Raw genomic sequence first — 21,616 nt, 5'->3', positions numbered from 1 at the left:
ATCACAGTGGTTGCAAGCCTAACAATACACCAGTGGGTCACCAATAAGATTGATTCCAACAGTGAAGCTCTTAGTTCTTCTCCCCAAGCTGGTCCAACCATTTTTCTTGCCATTTCCTGGCATGTTGGAGGGAGAGAGACATGAAGAAGAGCAGGTGGACTGCTTTGATAAGTAAAGGCAGGAATTCCTCTCCTGCATCCAATACTGCACCCTGCACTGAAAGAGGAGGCCGAGCTGGAACCAAAGCAGCCTGCACTAAGATTAATCTCCCTTCAGGCTAAGCTCACACTCCAAGCAAAGCCCTCCCCAGATCCCTATAGCCTGCACTTCCCTGCTTCCCAGTGAGATCTCAATGACCTCTTGGAACAGTGGGAATGCTTCTTTTTCTTGTGCAACTCTGACTCAAAATCCCAAAACACTTTGGAACCATTCCCAAGGCTTCTTTGACTCGTTTGGGATCTGACATGGTGGATTGGTCCCTGGTTCAAACAAAGATGTTAGTGAAACTGGCCAGATAACGTGGAAGGGGAAAAACTAAGTGGTCCACAATATGGACCCTAACATCATATTACTTTGATTTACACAAAAAACTAAAAGTAACCAAGAATAAATAAGAAAATTACTTAGCAAATCCTAATACAGTGAGGAAGAGAAAAGGAAGAGGAGCCTGACAGTTCAGAGACCTCTCTCTTTAGTGATGGGAAAGGAAATGGGATGGGGTTGAGCCCACTGATCTTTAAACAGCCCTGATCTGTTTGATGCTATGAGCAAGTATACATGTGATGCCAATTGCCACTTCTTTTCAAAGGCTTCCAACACAGGTGTCAAGAGTGCATGATCGCCAAAAAGTGGGGTAGCTAAAACAGTCAACGCTCAATAGAAAACTTAAGATCTATTAGTCTGAATCTGACACAACGCACTATACATGCAGCTGATCTCAATCCCCAAACTGAGACAGCCAGTGTGTGTCCAGATTATGGGGTTAGTAAATTAGCTCTTTCACACCAGGACTCAGTACCACATCCAAAAAATTGAACCTATTCAAGAACAGTCAGAGACTAGTTTTCCTGTTGATGAAAGAGGTTGTTCACATCCTCCAGTACAGACTGCCCGTATGACTCCATGGTACATACCGTACTAAAGCAACACATCTGTTTCAATTCACCAATGGCGGAATCAAGCCAAGCTGTATTAAACAAATCATCACTAGTGTAACATTTCCATAATTTCTGTGACAATTACTTTACAGCAGAAAGCATATTTCCCCCAAGGCTTGCAAGACCTCTAATTTTCCTCAATGTTGTTTCAATCACACTATGTGCAGCTTCTTGATGACTGAAAAACGTGTTTGTCTCCTTAAAAAGAAATTAGTTTTAAGTATCAAAAATTTCTCTGCCCACATTTATTTTCTGATTTCTTATCGTCATAGCAACTTGCTTATGTTAAATACATGTGGGCAAAAAGTCTGCACAATTATTTAATTAATTTTTTTGTTGAGAATTTAGTACTGATGAAGAAAGCTGGCCTGAAAATCTTCTATTACCTGCTACACAGGCACCTTACATGCTCTGGAAGTGCAAGCAAAGTGCATAAGCAAGTGTGCCTCGATGCTGATCTGGATGCGTGACTTTATGGGCTGCTCCATCATGGCCTCTGATCTGGGTAGCGCATCCCATCAGGACCTCTGATGTTTTGGCCCCGCCAGCCTCATTGCTGCTATTCTTCCTTCACCAGTGTGAGATGTACCTCCACCTGATATGGATGCTCAGGACTTCAGAGAAGCCTCCATTCTGGAGCAGAGAAAAGATGATGCTATCCTGTGGTGATTCCTCCTGCCCTTCTTGATACGTGGGTCTCTATTACCCAACCTCTCAAGGAAAATATGGATCAGTGGGTTTCAGCTTTTCTGTACGGGCACCAGGGAAGAAACTGTCTATGTAGGATCTAGCACCACTTTTAACTGGCAAAATAGCAAGTGTCTGAAAAAGAGGGGGGCAGAGAGCTCTCCCAATATATACCAGTAAGATCTGTTCATCCATGTATGGCAAGCTTCTGACAATAGAAGGCAATGGGAACTAGGGATAACTTCTCTGCCATCCGTACACTCCCATGGCTACTGTGGGCTTCCCACAACCTCTTCATCACCAGCTCATCTTGCTGCTGCTGTTCCTCTTCTGGATCCAAGGTCTCATTCAGCACTGCCAGCATGCAAGGTGAGCCACTCTCCCATCCACTCACAGCACTTCTCCTTTCCTCTCCCTCAACACTTCACAGGAATTACATCTGAAAACACGTAGTTTCAGCAACATTGAAATAAAATCTACAGAACACGGAGTTGTGTTTTCTTGCATCTCTTCTCCTTTTCTGTCTATTCCCCTCTCCATCCACCAGAACATCCCTTCCATGCCAATACTAGTTGAAGGGAGAGAAGGGATTTCTTCTCTACACTGTCACTAGGCCTCCTTTGGCTGCCCTGAAACACTGGAGTTGTGCTCTCAAGAACATGAGGAAACATCTTCTAGACTGTAAGCCTCCTCTTAGTTTCCCCACATAGAGGAGATTTCTGGGTCATCAGCCCATGGAGAGTGGAGAATCAGCCCTGGTCTACACTAACAAGATAAGTTGATTTAAGTTATGCTAGTTAAGTTACGTAAGATACATAAACGGTTACTCACCTTTGTAACTGTTTTTCTTCAAGATATGTTGCTCATATCCATTCCAATTAGGTGTGCATGCGCCATGTGCACGGCCGGAGAATTTTTACCCTAGCAACACCCTGTGTGGTTTTGGATAAAAAAACAGGAGAAAAATATCCTGGCTGATACGGAAGGCCGACACCACTTTGGGAAGAAAGGCTGGGTGAGGCCGAAGCTGCACCTCATGGAAGATTGTGTAAGGTGGTTCCGAGGTAAGGGCTCTCAGCTCGGAGACACACCACGCCGACGTGATTGCGACAAGGAAAGCCGTTTTCCAGGAGAGGTAGAGGTGAGAGCAGATGGCCAGCGGCTTGAAGGGGGTGAGGGGGAGCTTGAGTCTAGAGGACCAGGTTAAGGTTCCAGATGAGGACTGACTGTCGAACCGGGGGTAAAGACGGTCCAGGCCCCTGAGAAACCTGCCAACCATGGGATTGGCAAAGACAGAGCGGCTATCCACACCCAGGTGAAAAGTCGAGATGGCCGCAAGGTGAACTCTGACAGAGGATTCCGCCAGACCCTGCTGTTTTAGGTCCATGAAATACTCCAAAATGAGAGGCTTGGGCGCCTGGAGAGGGGGCATGCTGTACTTAGCGTACCAGCATGAAAACCGCTTCCACTTAGCCACATATGTGACCTGAGTGGAGGGCTTCCAGTTGCCCATCAGTATTTGCTGCACAGATTCTGAACGGAGAAGCTCTGAAGGGTTTAGCCATGGAGAATCTATGTCGGGAGGTGGAGAGATCGTAGGTCAGGATGGGAGAGGCAAACGTGATCCTGAGTAATCAGGTCAGGAAGCAGAGGCAATGGGACTGGAGCGTCCATGGAGAGAGCTGCAATATCATGGTGTACCAATGCTGCCTGGGCCATGCTGGAGCCACCAGAATCACTTGCGCCCTGTCCCTGTGCACCTTGAGAAGAACCTTGTGTACAAGGGGGATTGGGGAAAAGGTATAAAATAATTGATGCACATGGGAGCAGGAAGGTGTCTGTGAGAGAGCCCAGGGATCGGCCTTGGAGGGAGCAGAAACAACAGATACCCCAGGGCGGCTGCAGGGCAGCCTGTTCTGGAGACTATTACATTAACTTTTTCCTCCCTTGTGAGGTCATAAGGCGCTATGGCCAGGTGATTAGTGCACTTGACTGGGACTCAGGAGTATTACAATCCGATTGCTGTGGGAGGCAAACAGGTCGACCTGGGGAAACTCCCACCTTCGGAAGATGGTGTGGATGACATCTGGTTGAAGCGACCACTCATGGGAGCAGAAGGATCTGCTCAGGTGGTCCACCAGTGTGTTCTGGACCCTGGATAGAAAGGACTCCACCAGGTGAATAGAGTGGGCTATGCAGAATTCCCACAGTTGAATGGCCTCCTGACAGAGGGGGGAGAAGCAGGCCCTCCCTTGTTTGTTGATGTAGAACATGGCCGTGGTGCTGTCTGTTAGGACCACCACACAATGACCCTGCAGTCGCTCCAAGCTTGACAGGCAAGGCGCACCGCCATCAGCTCCCGGAAGTTGATATGAAAGGAGAGCGTGGACGGAGGCTGTAGGCCCTGCGTCTGAAGGTCCCTGAGGTGGGCGTCCCATCCCAGGCCTGACGCGTCCGTGACCAGGGAAAAGAAGGGCTGCTGGTTGTGAAAAGTAACTCCTTCGCATACCACCTGGGGATCTAGCCACCAGCAGAGGGAGGCCAGGACCTGCTCCAGGACGATGACCACCAAGTTCAGGCTGTCTCAACCTAGACAATAGACTGATGCTAGCCAGGCTTGCAATGGGCAGAGTCGAAGTCTGGTGTGCCTGGTCACGTATGTACAGGAAGCCATGTGGCCAAGAAGACTCAGGCAACTTCTTGCCAACAAGGCTGGGAAGCTCTGAAGGCTCCAGACAAGGCCCACTATAGCCTGGAAATGATCAGCTGGCAGGAGGGCTCATGTCTACATGGGGTCCAGAACTGTCTCGATGAATTCTATTCTCTGGGTTGGCTCTAGGGTCGACTTTGCCACATTGAGGAGGAGGCCCAACTGAAGAAACATGTCCATGACCAAGCGGAGGTGGGACTGCATCTATTCTCTGGTGTGTCCCTCGATAAGCCAGTCGTCAAGTTAAGGGTATACCTGCACCCGCTGTCGAAGAAGGAAGGTCGCCACGACCGCCATACATTTGGTGAACACTCAGGGGGCCGTGGAGAGGCTGAAGGGGAGGGCTGTGAACTGATTGTGGTCAACCACAAACACTAAGCAGAGGAAACGTCTGTGCACCAGATGAATCGCTATGTGGAAATATGCATCCTTCATATTGAGGGCGGCGTACCAGTCTCCAGGGAAGGTAAAATAGTGCCCAATGAGACCATGCGGAACTTGAACTTTACCATGAACTTGTCGAGTCTGTGCAGGTCCAGAATGGGCCAAAGCCCACCCTTTGCCTTGGGGATTAGAAAGTATTGGGAGTAAAACCTCCTGCCCCTTAGCTCCCTCAGAACCTCCTCAATCACCCCCATGGCAAGGAGCATCTGAACCTCCTGAATAAGGAGTTGCTCATGAGAAGGGTCCCTGAAGAGGGACAGGGAAGGAGGATGGGAGGGCAGGGAGGAAGAGACTTGGAGAGATTATTCCACTTCAACCATGTGGAGGACCTAGCGATCTGTGGTTATCTGAGACCAAGCACTGTTGGAAATGAGATAAACGATTCAAGAAAGGTGGAGTAGGATCCTGAACGAGGTCCAGTACACCGTCCTTGTGGGATCCCTTCAAAAGGCCTGTTTTGAGCCCGATGAAGGTTGGAGGGCTTCCTCCTGCCATTACATCCCTGCCTCCTATAGAAATCCTGCCTTGGCGGAGGCGGAGAATAGGAGCGTTGTTGCCGCTGCTGGGGTTTGAAGGGTTTCCGCTGGGTATCTGGCGTGCGCAGGCCCAGGGACTTCATTGTTGCCCTTGAATCCTTAAAGCTATGTAGACTTGAATCGGTCTTTTCCGATAACAGGCCCTCTCCATCAAAGGGAAGGCCCTGCTGTTCTGGTGGCAGACTGGAGGCTTGTAGCCAGGAAATACGCCTCATCGTGATCCCTCAGGACAAAGTACGTGTGGTGGAGTCTGCAGCGTCCAGCAAGGCCTGCAACAAGGTCCATGTCACTGTTTTGCCCTCATTCAACAAAGCCCCAAACTCCTCTCTGGACTCAGGAGGTACTAACTCCTTAAACTTCAGCATGGAGTTCCAGGAGTTAAAATTGTAACAACTCAGGAGCGCCTGCTGATGAGCGATCCTGAGCTGAAGTCCCCCTGAAGAATAAACTTTGAGCCCAAACAAACCAAGGCTCTTGGTGTTCTTTGATTTGGGCACTGGGGCCTGCTGGCCACGCCGTTCATGGATGCAACCACGAGCGAACAGGGCTGTGGGTTGGTGAACAGACAATCATACCCCTTCAAGGGGACAAAGTATTTCCACTCCACCCCCTTAGCAGTTGGGGGTGGATGCAGGTGTCTTGGCTTTAGTGTGGATGGTCCAAATGATGGGCAGAGCCACCCTTGATGGAGCTTCCACAGTCAGAGTATCCACCCTAGGGTTCTCCACCTCTATCACCTCCTCTGTCTGCAGGTTCATATTCCATGCCACCCCACACAGGAGGTCCTGGTGGGCATGGAGTTCTATTGGAGGGGGACCCAAGACCGCAGTGCCTGCCACTGCCTCACTGGGTGAGGAGGAGTTGGCGGCCACTGGGGGAAGAGGGTCATCTAGGGCCTCTTGCGGAGCTGGGGCCAGCTGTTCTGTGCCACTGACCTCGGGGCCTGGACCAGGAATCAGTGTCGGAGGAGGTCCTGTAGCAGGGAAAGAAACTGCCCCAGTCTCCATGCCCCACGGGGTGGGCTGACTAGTGGTAGCCTCTGGCACTTGCGGCTCGGATAGGGCTGATTGGGAAGCCCCAGATGGAGTATCCTGGGCCTGGTGGTACACCCAGGATGTCCAGAATGGCCATTGAGTGGGCCCCCGAGCAGGTCCCTGCCCCAACTCGAGTATGGTCCGAATGGCAGCAGTCCAAAAAACGCGACCCCGCCTCCAATCCCAAAGAGCGAGAAGCAGAAAGTGAGGGCCTGTATCTGGATCTAGATGATGACCGGTGTTTAGAGTGGCGTCGGGTCTGGGATCTGCTCCTCGACAACGACCGGCAAGCAGAGCAGTGCCGCGACCAGGACCAGCAATGGGAATTGGAGCAGCACTGTGAGTAGGACTGGTGCAGCGAGTACGACTGGCAGCAGGACTGAGAGCGGTGGCGGGAGCAGGATCGGTGCCATGGCTCGACCGACTGTGCCAACAGGTGGATTAGGGCTGTCTTGCCCCAGAACGGAGCCACGCGTAGAGGCACTGGGGCCCTGGAATGTGGTTGAGGGGATGCTGATGCTGTCATGGCAATAAGATCCCTTGCAGCCACAAAAGTATCCAGGGTAAATGGCAACTGGACCTCAACCACGCTGTGTGTCGGGGAATCCAGCGGTACCAGACTCAAAGGATCTCCCCTTGGGGCCGGAGTCAATGGTGCCAAGACGGCAGGCTGTGCTCCCAGATGCTCCCTTCTGGGACGCATCTCCATGGGCAGTTCCAGGGAGGCCGGTCTCTGTGGAGATGGGCCACCCTTTTCCGACTTCCGGTGCCACTTCTGGCCAGGAGAATAGGAGCAGTGCCGGGCCGATGATGTCGGTTGCAGTGCCGGGGAGTGTCAGTGCCATGGGTCTCGATCAGAGTCCAACTGTGTTGCCGCTTCTACTGCTGCTGCTGGGGCACTGTGCAACGAGGCACTAGGTGCCAGATCTTGGAGCACCGCAGGAGGCTGAGGGCTAAGAGGAGCTGTTTTAAAAGAAAGTCCCGTTCTTCCTTAGTCCAGGGATGAAACCCTTTGCAGGTTTTGCACTTTTCTGCTTGATGAGACTCCCCCCAGGTAAGTCAGGCAAGAGTCATGGGGGTCGCCCGTTGGCATGGGCTTAGAACAGGAACCACAGGGCTTGAATGCCAGAGCCTTGGGCATAAGCCCGAGAGAAGAATCAGGGAGGAGGGGAAAGACCTCCCAACCCCACTAACGCTAAGTAAACCAACTATAACTATCAACTATTAATTATTAGGTATACGCTACGGAGAGTGGAGTGCAAGTGAAGCAGGACTCCACAGTTCCAACGACTATCATGGGCGGTAAGAAGAAACTGAAGAGACAGTGGGTTGGCTGGGGTATATATTGAGCGCCATGAAGGGGTCACTCCAGGGGCCTCCACAACCAACCCTACGGGTGTTGCTAGGCTAAAAATTCTCCAACATCCGTGCACACAGCATGCACACACCTAACTGGAATTGATATGAGCAAGCATTCGAAGAAGAACTTAAGTCAATGTAGCTTAAATCAACTTACAGCGGTGTCTACACCATGCTATGTCGATGGGAGATGCTCTCCCGTCGACATAGTTTCTGCCTCTCGGGGTCGTGGAGTATTGAAGTCGATGGGAGAGTGCTCTCACATCGACTTGTTGTGTCTTCACCAGACCCACTAAATCAATGACCACTACATCCATTGCAGCAGGGCTGATTTAGCCCTTAGTGTAAAGGCTTCTAGAGCATTTCGAATGCATTTTGCTGAATCAGAGTATTGATATAAGAGACATCCAGTCCTGGACTCCATGATCGTGGAGTTGCTAAGTAATACTCTAATACAGAGATGTGACAATTTAACGAGCACTGTATGTGCCCTGGTCAGTGAATAGAAGTTATTGTGTATTGGGATACAAGACTTTCCTGCATGAATGCACTGATCTAGCTTAATTGGAGCCTGTGGGAAGAAAACGGTCCTAGAAAAGGACACCCAAGCACACACTTGAAAGACATTGGACAAAGTTATCAGCTTCAATGATCTTACATTCTGTCTCCAACAAGTTGCAAGCCTTATTCTGCCAAGGCTGGGAACTAACAGATCACAGAACTAGAACAGTAAAAGTGACGTGGCCTCAAGGTAGGAGATGGGTGACTAACCAGCAAAGGACTCCTTTCTTACAGATGGGGGAGAAAAATGGCTTGTGCGTTAAGGCAACAGACTGTACCAGCCAGAACCTAGAGGTCTCAGGCTGGGAGGCTTCTACAGGAAGCTTAGCTCTACTAGGATTTCCATGCGGAAGATAGTTGAACACCTGCTATGCTAGACACATGTCTAGTCTGTTTTATTCGTAACTGCTTTTGTTCTAAAAAAATAATATTTTGCTTTAAGGCGGCTGTCCAGCCAGTGGGGACTACTGTCATTGCTCCTGGAGGGAGCAGAACAGCAGGGTGTGAGGCTAAGTCAGGCCTGCTGAGGTAATCACGGTTGATACACAGGGGACAGCAGCCAGGTCCCAGTCTGTAATTAGGAAAAACGTTTTTTCTATCTCAAGAACAATGACTGCTTGAGGCCTGAGAGGCAGAGCACTCAAACACAGTTAGCCCAGTGACTGTAATATAGTGCATGACGATAACTGGCCTATTTTTGGTGCTTAACAGCTAAGCAAAAAGGCTAATTGTACTCAACTGAACTCAAGTCTCTTGCTTTTGCGCTTGACATGGAAGCTTTCTTGTACCCATTGCTTTCTTTTTAAGCGTGATGTGTATTGTAGAAGAATCTGATTTATAGGCATGTGTGCTGTCACTTTTCCAGTATCTACTGTACTTTGATTGGCTTTCATATTCTCAACTCTATAAAAGTTACTGTTTCTGAGGTCCATTTTACTTCAATCCCTTATTAAAAATTCTTCAACATGTCTTCCTTTAGGAATGGTATCTCATAGCTAAATTGACATCACTAAGGCCTTTGCCAGAATGCCCTTGGATATTCAGAGAGGTCTGGAATGCAAAAAAAGAATATGTCAAACAATGTTGACCGATTGGCAAACATTGCAGGGCAGAAGAACAACAATGATCTTATCTGGAAAAACTCATACATAGTGGTCTCTCACATTTTCCTCAACTCTTTCCATTTAAGTAATCTTCAAAAATGCAAGACTAGAAACATTTCAGTACTGTAGAATCTTCTTAGCAACCAAAACCTCTTCCCCCAGAAAAGTCTAATGCTCCCACTGGGGTTCTGTCTCACTAAACTAATTTTTTTTCTTGGTGTCTCGATTCACGAGCATCTTACAACCAGGATTCAGGTGCGAATTCATCACAGGTGAAATCCTGACTCTACTGAAAGTCAATGGCAAAACTCAGAGCCAGTATTTCATACCATATCCCTGCGTGAAACACAAGCAGAGCTTACAATAGAGATTGATAAAACATACCAATGTCCTATAAAAATGTGTACACATATAAAACATTACTACTAATATTTTGCACATCTCTAGGGCACATTTTAGCCAATAAGCATTGCTCATGATTATTACATAGAAATAAAACAGAAAATATAATACTATTGCATACATCAGAATCTATAGAATCTAACTCCACAACAGTTTTAAGAGCAAGCATGCTTCTGTGGTGCATAGCTTTCAACTGAAGGTGGCAGAGGGAGGAAATAGGGGAAATTCCTATTAAAACAGGAGAACAGTCATATCAAATTTTCCATACTACTATCAAAATTCACAGCTAAGTTCTCTTCAGATACAACAATTCACTTTCCATGATCACTGTGGTACATTCAAACAGCATTACTCATGCAATGGATCTAAAAGCTTGCTATATATTGGAATTATTTCACCCACCACAGAAGTGAAGATAATACCCATGTGATGACAACTGCTAAATCCACCTACATTTGCCAAGAGGAATTTAGGAAGGTGAAAAGTAATTGCCTGAAAAGAAATATGGTCAGAATACTCCTATTCTTGGTCCCGAGCACAGACATTTTACATAAGAACAGCCATATTGGGTCAGACCAAAAGTCCATCTAGCCTAGTATCCTGTCTTCTGACAGTGGCCAATGCCAGGTGCCCCAGAGGGAATGAACAGAACAGGTAATCACCAAGTGATCCATCCCCTGTCGCCCATTCCCAGCTTCTGGCAAACAGAGGCTTTAATGGTCACTAGAAAAACAGAACCTCCAGCAGCATGGTGGCCCAACATCATTATGCTACGCACACTGGTTCAGTACCGATTCAGATGGAAGAGCCCCACCTGAGCTGCCAACACCCTTTCCTGTAGACACCTAGATTTTCTCTGGAGGTGCTCCATTCCAGAACTGACCACACTCAACGTTGCTCTGCTTGTGAGATGTAATGAGGTGGAACAGCTGCAGGCCTTTGCACTAAACATTTAAGATCAAATCATAAACTGCAAACTAATCTAAAGTGACATGAAAGACGTTACCCACAAATCCTACTCTGAACATTGAACAAGACAGAACCAGCAGTGGTTTCTAATATTTACAAGTTTAATGTGGCTAACGCTGTCATGTGCACTTACCTTTGTAAGATGGTAGATAGTTATTTCTACTTGTTCAGGGATCTTTTCTCTGAGTGAAAAAATGTTGGGCAACCATAAAATACCTAAAACCTACAATCCTTATCAAGTATGGCCTCACACACCTCAAAGTGGTGCTAAATAAAGAGTGATATAAACATTTTTAAAATCCTATCAACCAGCATTGGTTTTTTTTAAGAATGTGTGTGGTTTTGAAAGGGGAAATTTAGATACAAACTAGTACAACAAGTAAGATTAATTTTGCCATGAAACGTAACTCCCTCTTATGTAATAAAAAGGTGTGTTTGTATAACAAATATTTTCACACAACAGGCAAGTATTTACTAGTATTCTTTCGGAATACAAGCACGTCACATTTGAACAGGCTCTTAAAATGGACAAAGGAACTCAAAAGGACAAAGGAACTCAACCTACCGCTATAATATCCAGTGTGTTGTCACAGACTTTGCGGATCTCAGCATTTTTGTCATGCATCAGGTCTATAAGATATGCTGGAGCCTCTGGGAAGAAATGGTTAAGGATGCAATGCTGGTTTTACCACAGGTTTGGATTCTTCCTACTGGCATGAGGAACTGAGGGGAATTAGCCAGCATGTGAGAGCTCAGCCTTTTTTTAATGGTTCATGTGCAACTTCTAATGAAAAGGAATATATTTGTTTTATTAAGAATATATTCTCTGTTTCGTCGTGGAAAATGCCATTCGGACATCTTTTTACAGTTTACATTTTGTTCAATTTCTCTAATTGCTGTGGCATAGCTTAATATATTTTCAAACCTTAAAAAGCTATAAAATTTAAAGACTTATTTGCAAACTATTTATCCTAGGTAAGAACATTCAATTGACGCATGCTTGTAGTACAGACTACAGTATTTTTAAAAGTCTGATCTCAAGTGGATGAACAAGGTGTTATTGAAATTGCATTTTTTGTGGCTGTGTAGATATAAAAACATTGAGTTTTTCTTAAAAACAAAAAGCTAAGAGTGGAGGTATTTTAATCAATTAGATTACAAGATGTATATGAATTTAAGATCAAGGAAATGAAGGGTTAAGTACTGAATTTAAACTAAGCAGCATCCTAAATGCCATAGTGGGGGTGTAGGTGAAGGAGGTAGAAAAGAGGAGGGAGAAGGATTGATAAAGACTGGCTGTTGTAATGACAATGGAGCATATCAATAAGTTGACAATGAAATGTTCATGAAGCTGGACAGAAGTGAGGAGAACAACAGCAGATCAGTATTCATCATGTTTGTTCTGGAACAAACCAGCAGCAGCTTTATTTAGAATTTTCAGCAGAGAAGACAATTAAAAAGTTAATTCATTCTGCCTGTGTATGTTGCTTTAGCTTTGACTCGTCAAGAGAGAGTCAAGGTTTGGATCCAAAAGAAACCAACTATATTTCCTATATATCATCTCTATTTCGATTTTGTACAACACAAATGATTTCCAATAAAAGAAAAAATAATGTTGAGTTGTATAATTGTGGGAGATTTTGATCAGATTGATAGTAAATCAACTAAAATATTTACTTTGGAATGTAAATAAATTCCAGAGAAGACCATTAATTTGTGATCTAAACCTTAGTAAACAATGTGTGCAAGAAAATGTTTATGCTGGATGTCATAAATACATACACACAAGCAGCAGGTGTCAAGTTATAATACATGGAGTGAAATCACTTTGTGAGAGAGGGAATGTCCTTTATCAGACTTGGATGTACGAGATGGATTTGTACACAGCTCAATGCCTAAGCTAGCTCTGAAAATGTTCTTCTTTCAACTTCCATCATCATTTTTACTTCTTATAAAAATGTTGACTGCTATCCCAAAATACAGGATGCTACAATGTTTCTACAAAGATTTCCAACTGAATGGTTCATCATATGAAAAAACAATAACTGTTGATTTACACACACACACACACACACACACACACACACACACACACACACACACACACACACACACACTCTGAAGTCTCAAATTCAAAAAAACGATTCTGTTTTCTCTCAGCATGAGCCAAGAGCGTTTTCGGGGAAAAGTAAAGATAAATATTTGGCAGACTTGGTCCAACGTTACCAAGAATGCAAACTTCAATAAATCCCAGGATACCCCAAACTCTCCAGGCTCACTAAGCTAAGGGAATGTAACCTGGGTGAGTTAAGTAAGAGAAATCTGTGCTTAGGGGAAAGCAGTTTTTGCAACAATGAAGTAGAGGATGATACTGGCCTGAGGGAACATTGCCAGAGTTTAAGAATTGGTATCCTGCAACTTTCTAGAACAAAAACTGACAGAAAGGGGATTTCCATTTAGCTCTGGAAGGGCCAGAGATATCAGATTTTAAAGTTGTAATATTATTATACCTGGAAAAGTTACTGTAGATACTATACTATTTTATATAGCACTTAGTGTGTGCTAGGTGCTTTATAAATATAATACAGAAAAGATCTGTGACCTGAAGACCTGACTCTCAGGTTCTGAATCAGGCCTCAGTTTAAAACAAAAGAAGAGAAAACAAAGAGTGAGAGATGATGATGACTGGAGAACAGGACTCTAATTAAGGTCATGCAAGCTGAAGAAGGTACGTGAAAAGGCAAACGGTAGCCGAGGCAATGGGGCCATTAGCACAGAAAAGAGTAGAGCCAGGAACTGAAATCAAAGAGGAGAGATGATAGGAAGGAGCCAGGAGAGCAATACATGACAGCAGCACTGTGGAAAAGAAGGTAAGAGGTGAAGGACACATGCTTCTAAGGGGCAAAAATGGGGATGGGGGAAAAGGGGAAGAAGAGATTGGAAGCAACAGGCATATGAAAGAAAAACAGTTACTTACCTTTCTGTAACTGTTGTTCTTCGAGATGTGTTGCTCATATCTATTCCAGTTAGGTTTGTACGTGAGCCGCGTGCACGGATGTCGGAAACTTTTTCCCTAGCAGCTACCAGTCAGGTCGACTGGGGAGCCCCCTGGAGTGGCGCCAATATGGTGTTCTATACAAGACCCTGGCGGCCTGACCCCCCTTCAGTTCCTTCTTGCCGGTTTCTCCGGCAGAGGGGAAGGAGGGTGGGAATGGAATAGATATGAGCAACACATCTCGAAGAACAACAGTTACAGAAAGATAAGTAACCATTTTTTCTTCTTCGAGTGATTGCTCGTATCAATTCCAGTTAGGTGACTCCCTACCTTGGAGGTGGGGTCAGAGTCAAGGAACCGCAGAATGGAGGATCACTCTTCCAAAGGCCACATCAGCCCGAGATTGCTGGAAGATGGCATAGTGGGATGTAAAGGTGTGAACCGAGGCCCACATGGCAGCCCTGCAGATTTCCTGGAGAGGAATGTGTGCCAGGAAGGCAGCTGATGATGCCTGAGCTCTCGTAGAGTGAGCTGTAACAGCAGGCAGAGGGACGTTTGCCAGGTTATAGCAAGCACGAATGCACCCGGTGATCCACGAAGACGTTTGTTGAGAGGAAACCATGGCACCTTTCATCCGCTCTGCAATGGTGACAAACAACTGGGTTGGTTTACAAAAGGGCTTCGTTCGGTCTATATAGAAGGCGACTGCCCTTTTAACGTCAAGAGAGTGGAGACGCTGTTCATGAAGGTCAGCATGCGATTTTGGGTAGAAAACCAGTAGGAAGATATCCTGACCCACATGGAAGTGGGACATCACTTTTGGTAGGAAGGTCAGGTGCGGTCTTAGTTGAACTTTATCTTTATGAAAGACTGTATATGGCGGCTCATACGTGAGAGCCTGTAGTTCGGACACCTGATGTGTAGAAGCGATGGCCACTAGGAAGGCAACCTTCCAGGAGAGGTAGAGAAGTGAGCAGGAGGCCAGCGGCTTAAAAGGAGGGCCCATAAGGCAAGAAAGGACCAAGTTAAGGTTCCATGCAGGCACAGGTGGCTTCGTTGGAGGATGGATTTTATCCAGGCCTTTGAGGAAATGCTGAACGACTGGTGTGCAAACACGGAGCACCCAGCTGCACCTGGGTGAAAAGCAGAGACAGTCGCGAGGTGGACCTTAAGGGATTCAAAGGTTAGATGCTGATCCTTTAGGAACATTAGGTAGTCCAAGATGCACGGAATTGGAGCCTGAAGCAGTGGCACCTACCAATGAGCGCACCAGCTGGAAAACCTTTTCCACTTGGCTTTGTAGGTAAGCCTAGTTGATGGTTTACGACTTTCAAGAAGCACTTGCCTTACCAAGTCCAAACAGGCGCATTCATTCTGGTTTAGCCACAGATCCTCCAGGCCATGAGGTGGAACGACTGAAGGTCTGGGTGCAGGAGACGACCGTGGTTCTGAGAGATGAGGTTGGCGCTGAGAGCGAGACGCAGGGGAGCCTGGATTCACAGGTTCAGCAGGGTCGGGTACCAACACTGACACGGCCAGGCAGGGGCTACCAGAATGACATCTGCCTTGTCCCGGCAGACCTTGATGAGCTCCCTGTGCACCAACGGGAACGGAGGAAAGGCATAATGCAGCTGACTCAACCACGTGATATGGAGTCTGCTATTGTGCCCGGACTGCGGCTCCGAAAGGAACAGAAGGCTGGGCACTTCCTGTTGGTCCGCAGAGCAAACAAGTCAACTTGGGGAAAACCCCAGGTGCGGAAAATGGAATGAATGATATCTGGATGTATCGATCATTCATGAGTGAGAAAATGCCTACTCAGACTGTCCACCAGAACATTCTGGACACCCAGCAGGTATGAGGCCTGAAAGTTGATGGAGTAGGCTAAGCAGAAGTCCCAAAGAAGGAGGGCTTCTTGGCAGAGCGGCGATGGCCGGGCTCCACCTTGCTTGTTCAGGTAGAACATGGCTGTGGTATTGTCCATTAGGACTGCTACGCAATGACCCTGCAAGTGGAGGAGAAAGGCTTGGCACACAAGGCGAATCACTCTGAGCTCTTTGATGTTGATGTGCAATGACAGCTTGCTCTCATGCCACAAGCCCTACGTTGTCAGGCTCCCAAGGTGGGCCCCCCATCCCAGGGCAGATGCAACTGTGACCAGGGTAAGGGTGGGTTGGGGGGGGATGGAATGGGACCCTGGTACCCACCATCCGAAGTTCCAGCCACCATTGTAGGGAGTAGAGTGTGCACTTCAGGACCGTGAGGACCATTTCTAGACTGCTGCGTCCAGGTCGGTAGGCTGAAGTCAACCACATCTGTAGCGGCCTGAGTCTTAGTCCGGCATGCTGTACCACGTAGGTACGGGACGCCTTGCCATGGTGGTGGGAAACTTGGAGAGGCTGGTAACTATGCCTGCTATAGCCAGGTGCCGTGCTTCTGGAAGGAAAGTCCTCACTTGGTTTGCGTCCAGAACCGCACCTATGAACTCTCTTTTTTGAGTGGGTGCGAGGACGGACTCGCTGACATTTACCCAAATGAGCAAACGTGTCCATGACTAGATGTACCTGAGACTGGACATGATGGTGAGACCGGCCCCGTATAAGCCAGTTGTCGAGGTACGGGAAGACGTGCGCACGTGTCGGTGAAGGAAGGCTGCCACGACCACCATGCACTTGGTAAAGATGCAAGAGGCTGTGCACAAGCCGAACGGGAGCGCTGTGAACTGATAGTGCATCTTGCTCAACACGAAGCGCAGGAAACATCTGTGAGATGGAGTAATTGAAATGTGAAAGTACGCATCTTTCATATCGAAGGCCGCATACCAGTCTCCCAGATCCAGTGAGGGAATAAGAGTGGCTAAGGAGACCATATGGAACTTCAGATTGACGATGTACTTGTTGAGCTCCCTGAGGTCCAGAATAAGTCTTAGGCATCGCTTTGTCTTGGGGACAAGGAAACAGTGGAAATAGAAACCCTTGCCCCATAGCTCCTGAGGAACTTCTTCCACTGCCCCTTAGGCAAGGAGGGATTGAACCTCCTGGATGAGGAGTTGCTCATGAGAAGGGTCCCTGAAGAGGGACAAGGAAGAAGGATGGGAGGGCGGGATGGTATGGAAATGGATAGAATATCCCATCTGCACCGTGCGGAGATGTGATACGGGACCTTGCATGGTAGAAACGGGATAGAGTGTTCAGAAAAGGATAACTGTCTGGGGTAAGAGCTGGTAGTCTGTCCTCCGGCGCACCTTCAAAATGGGCGCTTAGGGTCGGGGGTGGCTTGGACTGTTCTTGACCTTGCCCGGGGAGGTCGGGGAGCGGTCTACAATCAAGAGTATCTGCTCCTTCGACGAGAAAAGCCCTGCCTTGGTCTAGGAGGAAAAGGACGTTGCTGGGTGGTCTGTGGTTTAAAAGGTTTCCTTTGGTTTGCTGGGGTATGCATCTCTAAGAATTTAATAGGTATTCCTCGTGTCCTTTAAGGTATGCAAGCAGGAATCAGTTTGTTCCGCAAACAAGCCCTGGCCATCAAAGAGGAGGACCTGGATAATATGCTGAACTTTGGGCGGGAGGCCTGAAGACTGAAGCCAGGCGTGCCGCCGCATGGCGATACCAGAATGTGTGCAGCCGCATCTGCAGCATTGAGTGAACCTCAGAGTGAGGTCCAAGCAACCTATTTGCCCTCCTCAGCAATGGCCCCCAGTTCTGTACAAGCCTCTGTTGGGAGAAGATCTTGAAATTTGAGGACTGCAGACCAAGAGTTAAAATCGTACCTACTGAGGATCGCTAGCTGATTAGCTATCTGCAATGAGAGGCCTCAGTAGAATAAATTTTTCTCCCAAAAAGGTCCAGCCGCTTAGCGTCCTTTGACTTGGGAGCAGACCCTTGTTGACTCTGCCTTTCCTTGGCATTCACCGCATCCACCACAAGGAGGCATGGAGCAGGGTGGGAAAAAAGGTATTCATAACTTCTGGTGGGCACAAAGTACTTTCTTTCTACCCCCTTAGCTGTGGGAGGGATGGAGGCCGGGGTTTGCCAGAGAGACTTGGCATTGTTCTGGATGGTTTTATTCATCGGGAAGGCCACCCTGGAGGGCCCCTCCAGGCCTAGAATGTTCACCATCTGGTCCTCTTCCTCCACAACCTCCTCAATTTGGAGGTTCATATTGAGGGCCATACGCCTCAATAGTTCTTGAAGAACCCTAAAGTCCATTGGGGGTGGGCCAGATGTTGACGTGCCAGCCACAGCCTCATTGGGGAGGACAAAGACAACTCCACTGGAAGGGCTGGTGCGGACACAGTATCCTGGATGGGCATAGGTGGTTCCTCATGGGCGCCTGGGGTAGCCCCTACCACAGGCGCCGGCTCTGCAGGTTGGTCCGGCTCTAGAGGGGGGCGGCTGAGGGTTGCTTCGTGGGGATGGGGGGAGTGAACGCTCATCCTGATGGTGGCCAGGCAACTGAGGGGGCGCCCTGGGCCTGCTGATATGCCCAGGGGGTTTAAAATTGTCACTGGGCTGCCAGTTGGGTGCTAGTGGATCTTGGGTGAGGCTCTCAGGGCCCGACTGGGGAATGTCCAAGAGCCCTGAGGCTCTCTCCGACCTGCCGGAAGGGGATCGAGATCGCGACGGCCAAGGAGGAGCGGTGAAGGAGTGAAGCAAGGGGGGCACTGAGTCCCTTGGAAGGCGTGGGTCACGTAGGGAATCAGTGCCAGGAGACTGATCATGACTGCGACCGGCGACGCAATGGAGAGCAGTTCCAGGCAATGGAGCAGTGCCGCAACGGCAAGCGGTGTCGCAATGCAGATCGGAGACAGGCCATGGGCCGGTGTCGTGGCGACAGACAGCACGGGGATCGGAGCTCCACACTGCATCGGTCCAAACAGTGCCGCAAGGTCGCTGATCTTGACCTTGAGCAGGACCATGAACCAGCAGTCGATGGTGAACTCAAGTGAGAACGGCTCCGAAGGTCAGGACTACAAGACCAATGCCGCGAGTCTAACCGGTGCCATGAGTCAAACCGGTGCCTGTGACAGTGCTGGGACTCGGAACGGCACCAGGACTCCAAGTGGCGAGGAGATGCTGGCTTAAGAGCTGCCATTCTGAACATCATTGGTTTACCCTTGGACAGTACCGGGACTAGGGATGGGGCCGGAAGCAGCAGAGCCATCATTTCGATTAGCCCTGTAACGGCCTCGAAGGTGTCCAGTGTGGAAGGTAATATGATCCCTTCCACTTGCACTATCCCTTCTGCAGGGCTGGAATGGGCAGATCTGGGCCTGGCGGCCTTGTCCTGCTTAGAAACCTGGTTAGAGTCTTGCTCGGTAGGGGCCAGAACAACTGTTGCAGCCCTAGCAGGGTGTCCTTCCTAGGCTTGCTTCTTCCCAGCAATCGGGGAATGGGAGCAGTGCCGAGGCGGGCATTTTTGGGGCTGAGATCGCTGGTTCCGAGATGAGTGCGGGATCTTCTGTGGTGCCGAAGACGGTATTGCAGGAGGGGCACTCCACACCGAAGAGCTCGGGCCCGCGTCTTGAGAGGGTCACAGAGCAGACTCCATGAGGAGTTGCCTGAGTCGAATCTCCCTCTCCTTTCGTGTCCAGGGCTTGAACACCTGACAGATTCAACACTTCTCTGTCTGATGGCCCTCCCCCAGATACCTGAGACAGGAATGATGGGGGTTGCCTGTAGGCATGGGCTTGTTGCAAGAGTTGCAAGGCTTGAAGCCATAGGACAGCATACTCCAGAGCCCCACAGGGCAGTCATTCATGGGACTGCCCTCAACTACTTGACTACTCTAAATACTATAGGAAACACTTAATACTCATAACAATTAACAAAAATCAAGATAAGAGAAGCTAGGGATAAGGGGAGCACATGATAAGACAAGAGACCACTGTTCCAACAACCATCACAGGCAGTAAGAAGGAAATGAAGCGGGGTCGGGCAGGCAGGGTCTTGTATAGAACACCATATCGGCGCCACTCCAGGGGGCTCCCCAGCCGGCCCAACGAGTAGCTGCTAGGGAAGAAGTTTCAGACATCCGTGCATGCGGCACGCGCACACATCTAACTGGAAGAGATATGAGCAATTACTCAAAGAACAAACATTATTCTTCTCCGTCTGAGCCCTCTAGAGGTGTAATCATGGTAACTAAGGCACTTGTCTTTACAGATGGAAAGTTACAAGAACTATTCTCATTAAAATATTTCAAATATTTATTAAATATTTTTCCTGTACAGTATGCGGCATATACATAATATGGTGTGGTGCGGCACAATCAAGTTTATCAACACTCATTTGGAATGGCCTATGTAAGACATGTCATACAAAATCTTTATCCTGCACTATGTCATCTTATGGTACTTGTACACCTGTCTTATGTCTATAGTGTTCAGCCACTGTTTCAAATTCAATTAATTCTAATTACTGAGAAATGGTGGTTTAGAAAACCATAGTAAAACTTTGACACATGTAACAAATTTTAAATATAGTAAGTTAAGCACTGTAATTCTAAACATCTGGCCTTTATAAGAGGATACGGGTCTCCTTGATGATGACGTCTCTGGTGGCTTGGTGGAAGACCATCTGGTAAAAGACATAGATGATCTGGCAGACAAACTCATCATCTTCCTGCTGAGCTGCAAAAAGAAAAAAGTATTTCCTCAAGTCTCCAAGACACAGCACTTTGCTATAGTACATTAATGTCTCAAGAGTTGTGTTGGGCTCTCAGGAGAGCCAAGGACTCTGGGATGCATTTTTCTGGTAGCTTATATCTACCAGACCATCACTGCCAGTGTGCACAGAACTTTTAGGGCCTGATCCAACTTCCATCAGAGTCAATAGAAAGATTCCCATTGACTTCAGCAAGAATTAGATTAGGATGCGAGAAGCACAGAAAAAGTAAGTTCACTAGACCATGATCATTGCCATTTTGCTATTAATGGAATGACATCACTGTGCTTTTTACTGGAGACTACCTACTGCTATCCTGCAGGCTAAAAAAATGAATGGTGCCATCTGGGTCAGTCAGAAACTACAGATGAAAATCAGGCCTGGAACAAGTTCAGTAATATACCATTTAGAAGTTCAATGAGTGCTGGAATAATTCCAGATTTGGCCAGCATAGCAGCACAGGAGTCATCCATAGATACAGTTCCAATCATGATCACCACTTCCAAGACAAGGTCATCTTCTGCAGAACCTGGACAACAAAACAGCAGAGAGATGGGTATTTAAGAAAACACTTTGCTGAATCCTTGAATGTTCTTATTCTTACTTATAGACAGTTCTAATTTTTTAACAAGCTAACATTTTGCTGATTAATACACCCAAAAGATACTAAAGCAGCAAAACCCAATACTGCAATAGGACTAGAATATGATAGCAAAAGATACTACAATTGGAAAACAGAATATCATGGAAGACTAAACCACTGTCAGCACAGACCTGGTTTCAGTTTATCCTTGAGGTATGGAACCAGTTTGTACTCTTTCAGCACAAGCTCCCAGTCTAGGTCAGGTAAGGTCAGATTAGCCAGTGTTCCCAGGCATTCTATCACAAATTCTTCCTCTTCGTCATTAGAGATTTGGGCTGCTAAATCACCAACATAATCCTAAAAAATATATATAGGCAGGTAATTAGTAAAAGTACTGCACATGAACAACATGGG

General features: G+C 47.5%; 1 protein-coding gene across 6 annotated transcripts in view; it reads right to left on the bottom strand.

Moving 5' to 3' along the window:
• The window catches only part of KIFAP3 (kinesin associated protein 3), a 174,970-nt gene that overhangs the window by 63,931 nt on the left and 89,423 nt on the right, over positions 1-21,616 (bottom strand). For all 6 annotated transcript variants that reach the window (XR_007775618.1, XM_050963132.1, XM_050963134.1 and 3 more), the window contains 4 exons: positions 21,394-21,559; positions 21,023-21,148; positions 20,487-20,585; positions 11,528-11,613 (listed from right to left, as the gene is read on the bottom strand). Coding sequence is in view for 5 of the 6 variants with exons in the window: in XM_050963132.1 (XP_050819089.1) it covers positions 11,528-11,613; positions 20,487-20,585; positions 21,023-21,148; positions 21,394-21,559 (477 nt within the window). In the remaining variant the exon portion in view is untranslated. The remainder of the gene's footprint in view (positions 1-11,527; positions 11,614-20,486; positions 20,586-21,022; positions 21,149-21,393; positions 21,560-21,616) is intronic.

This window comes from Gopherus flavomarginatus, chromosome 7 (assembly GCF_025201925.1).
Source record: "Gopherus flavomarginatus isolate rGopFla2 chromosome 7, rGopFla2.mat.asm, whole genome shotgun sequence".
NCBI lineage: Eukaryota > Metazoa > Chordata > Testudines > Testudinidae > Gopherus > Gopherus flavomarginatus.
This window is presented reverse-complemented; position numbering and strand designations above follow the sequence as displayed.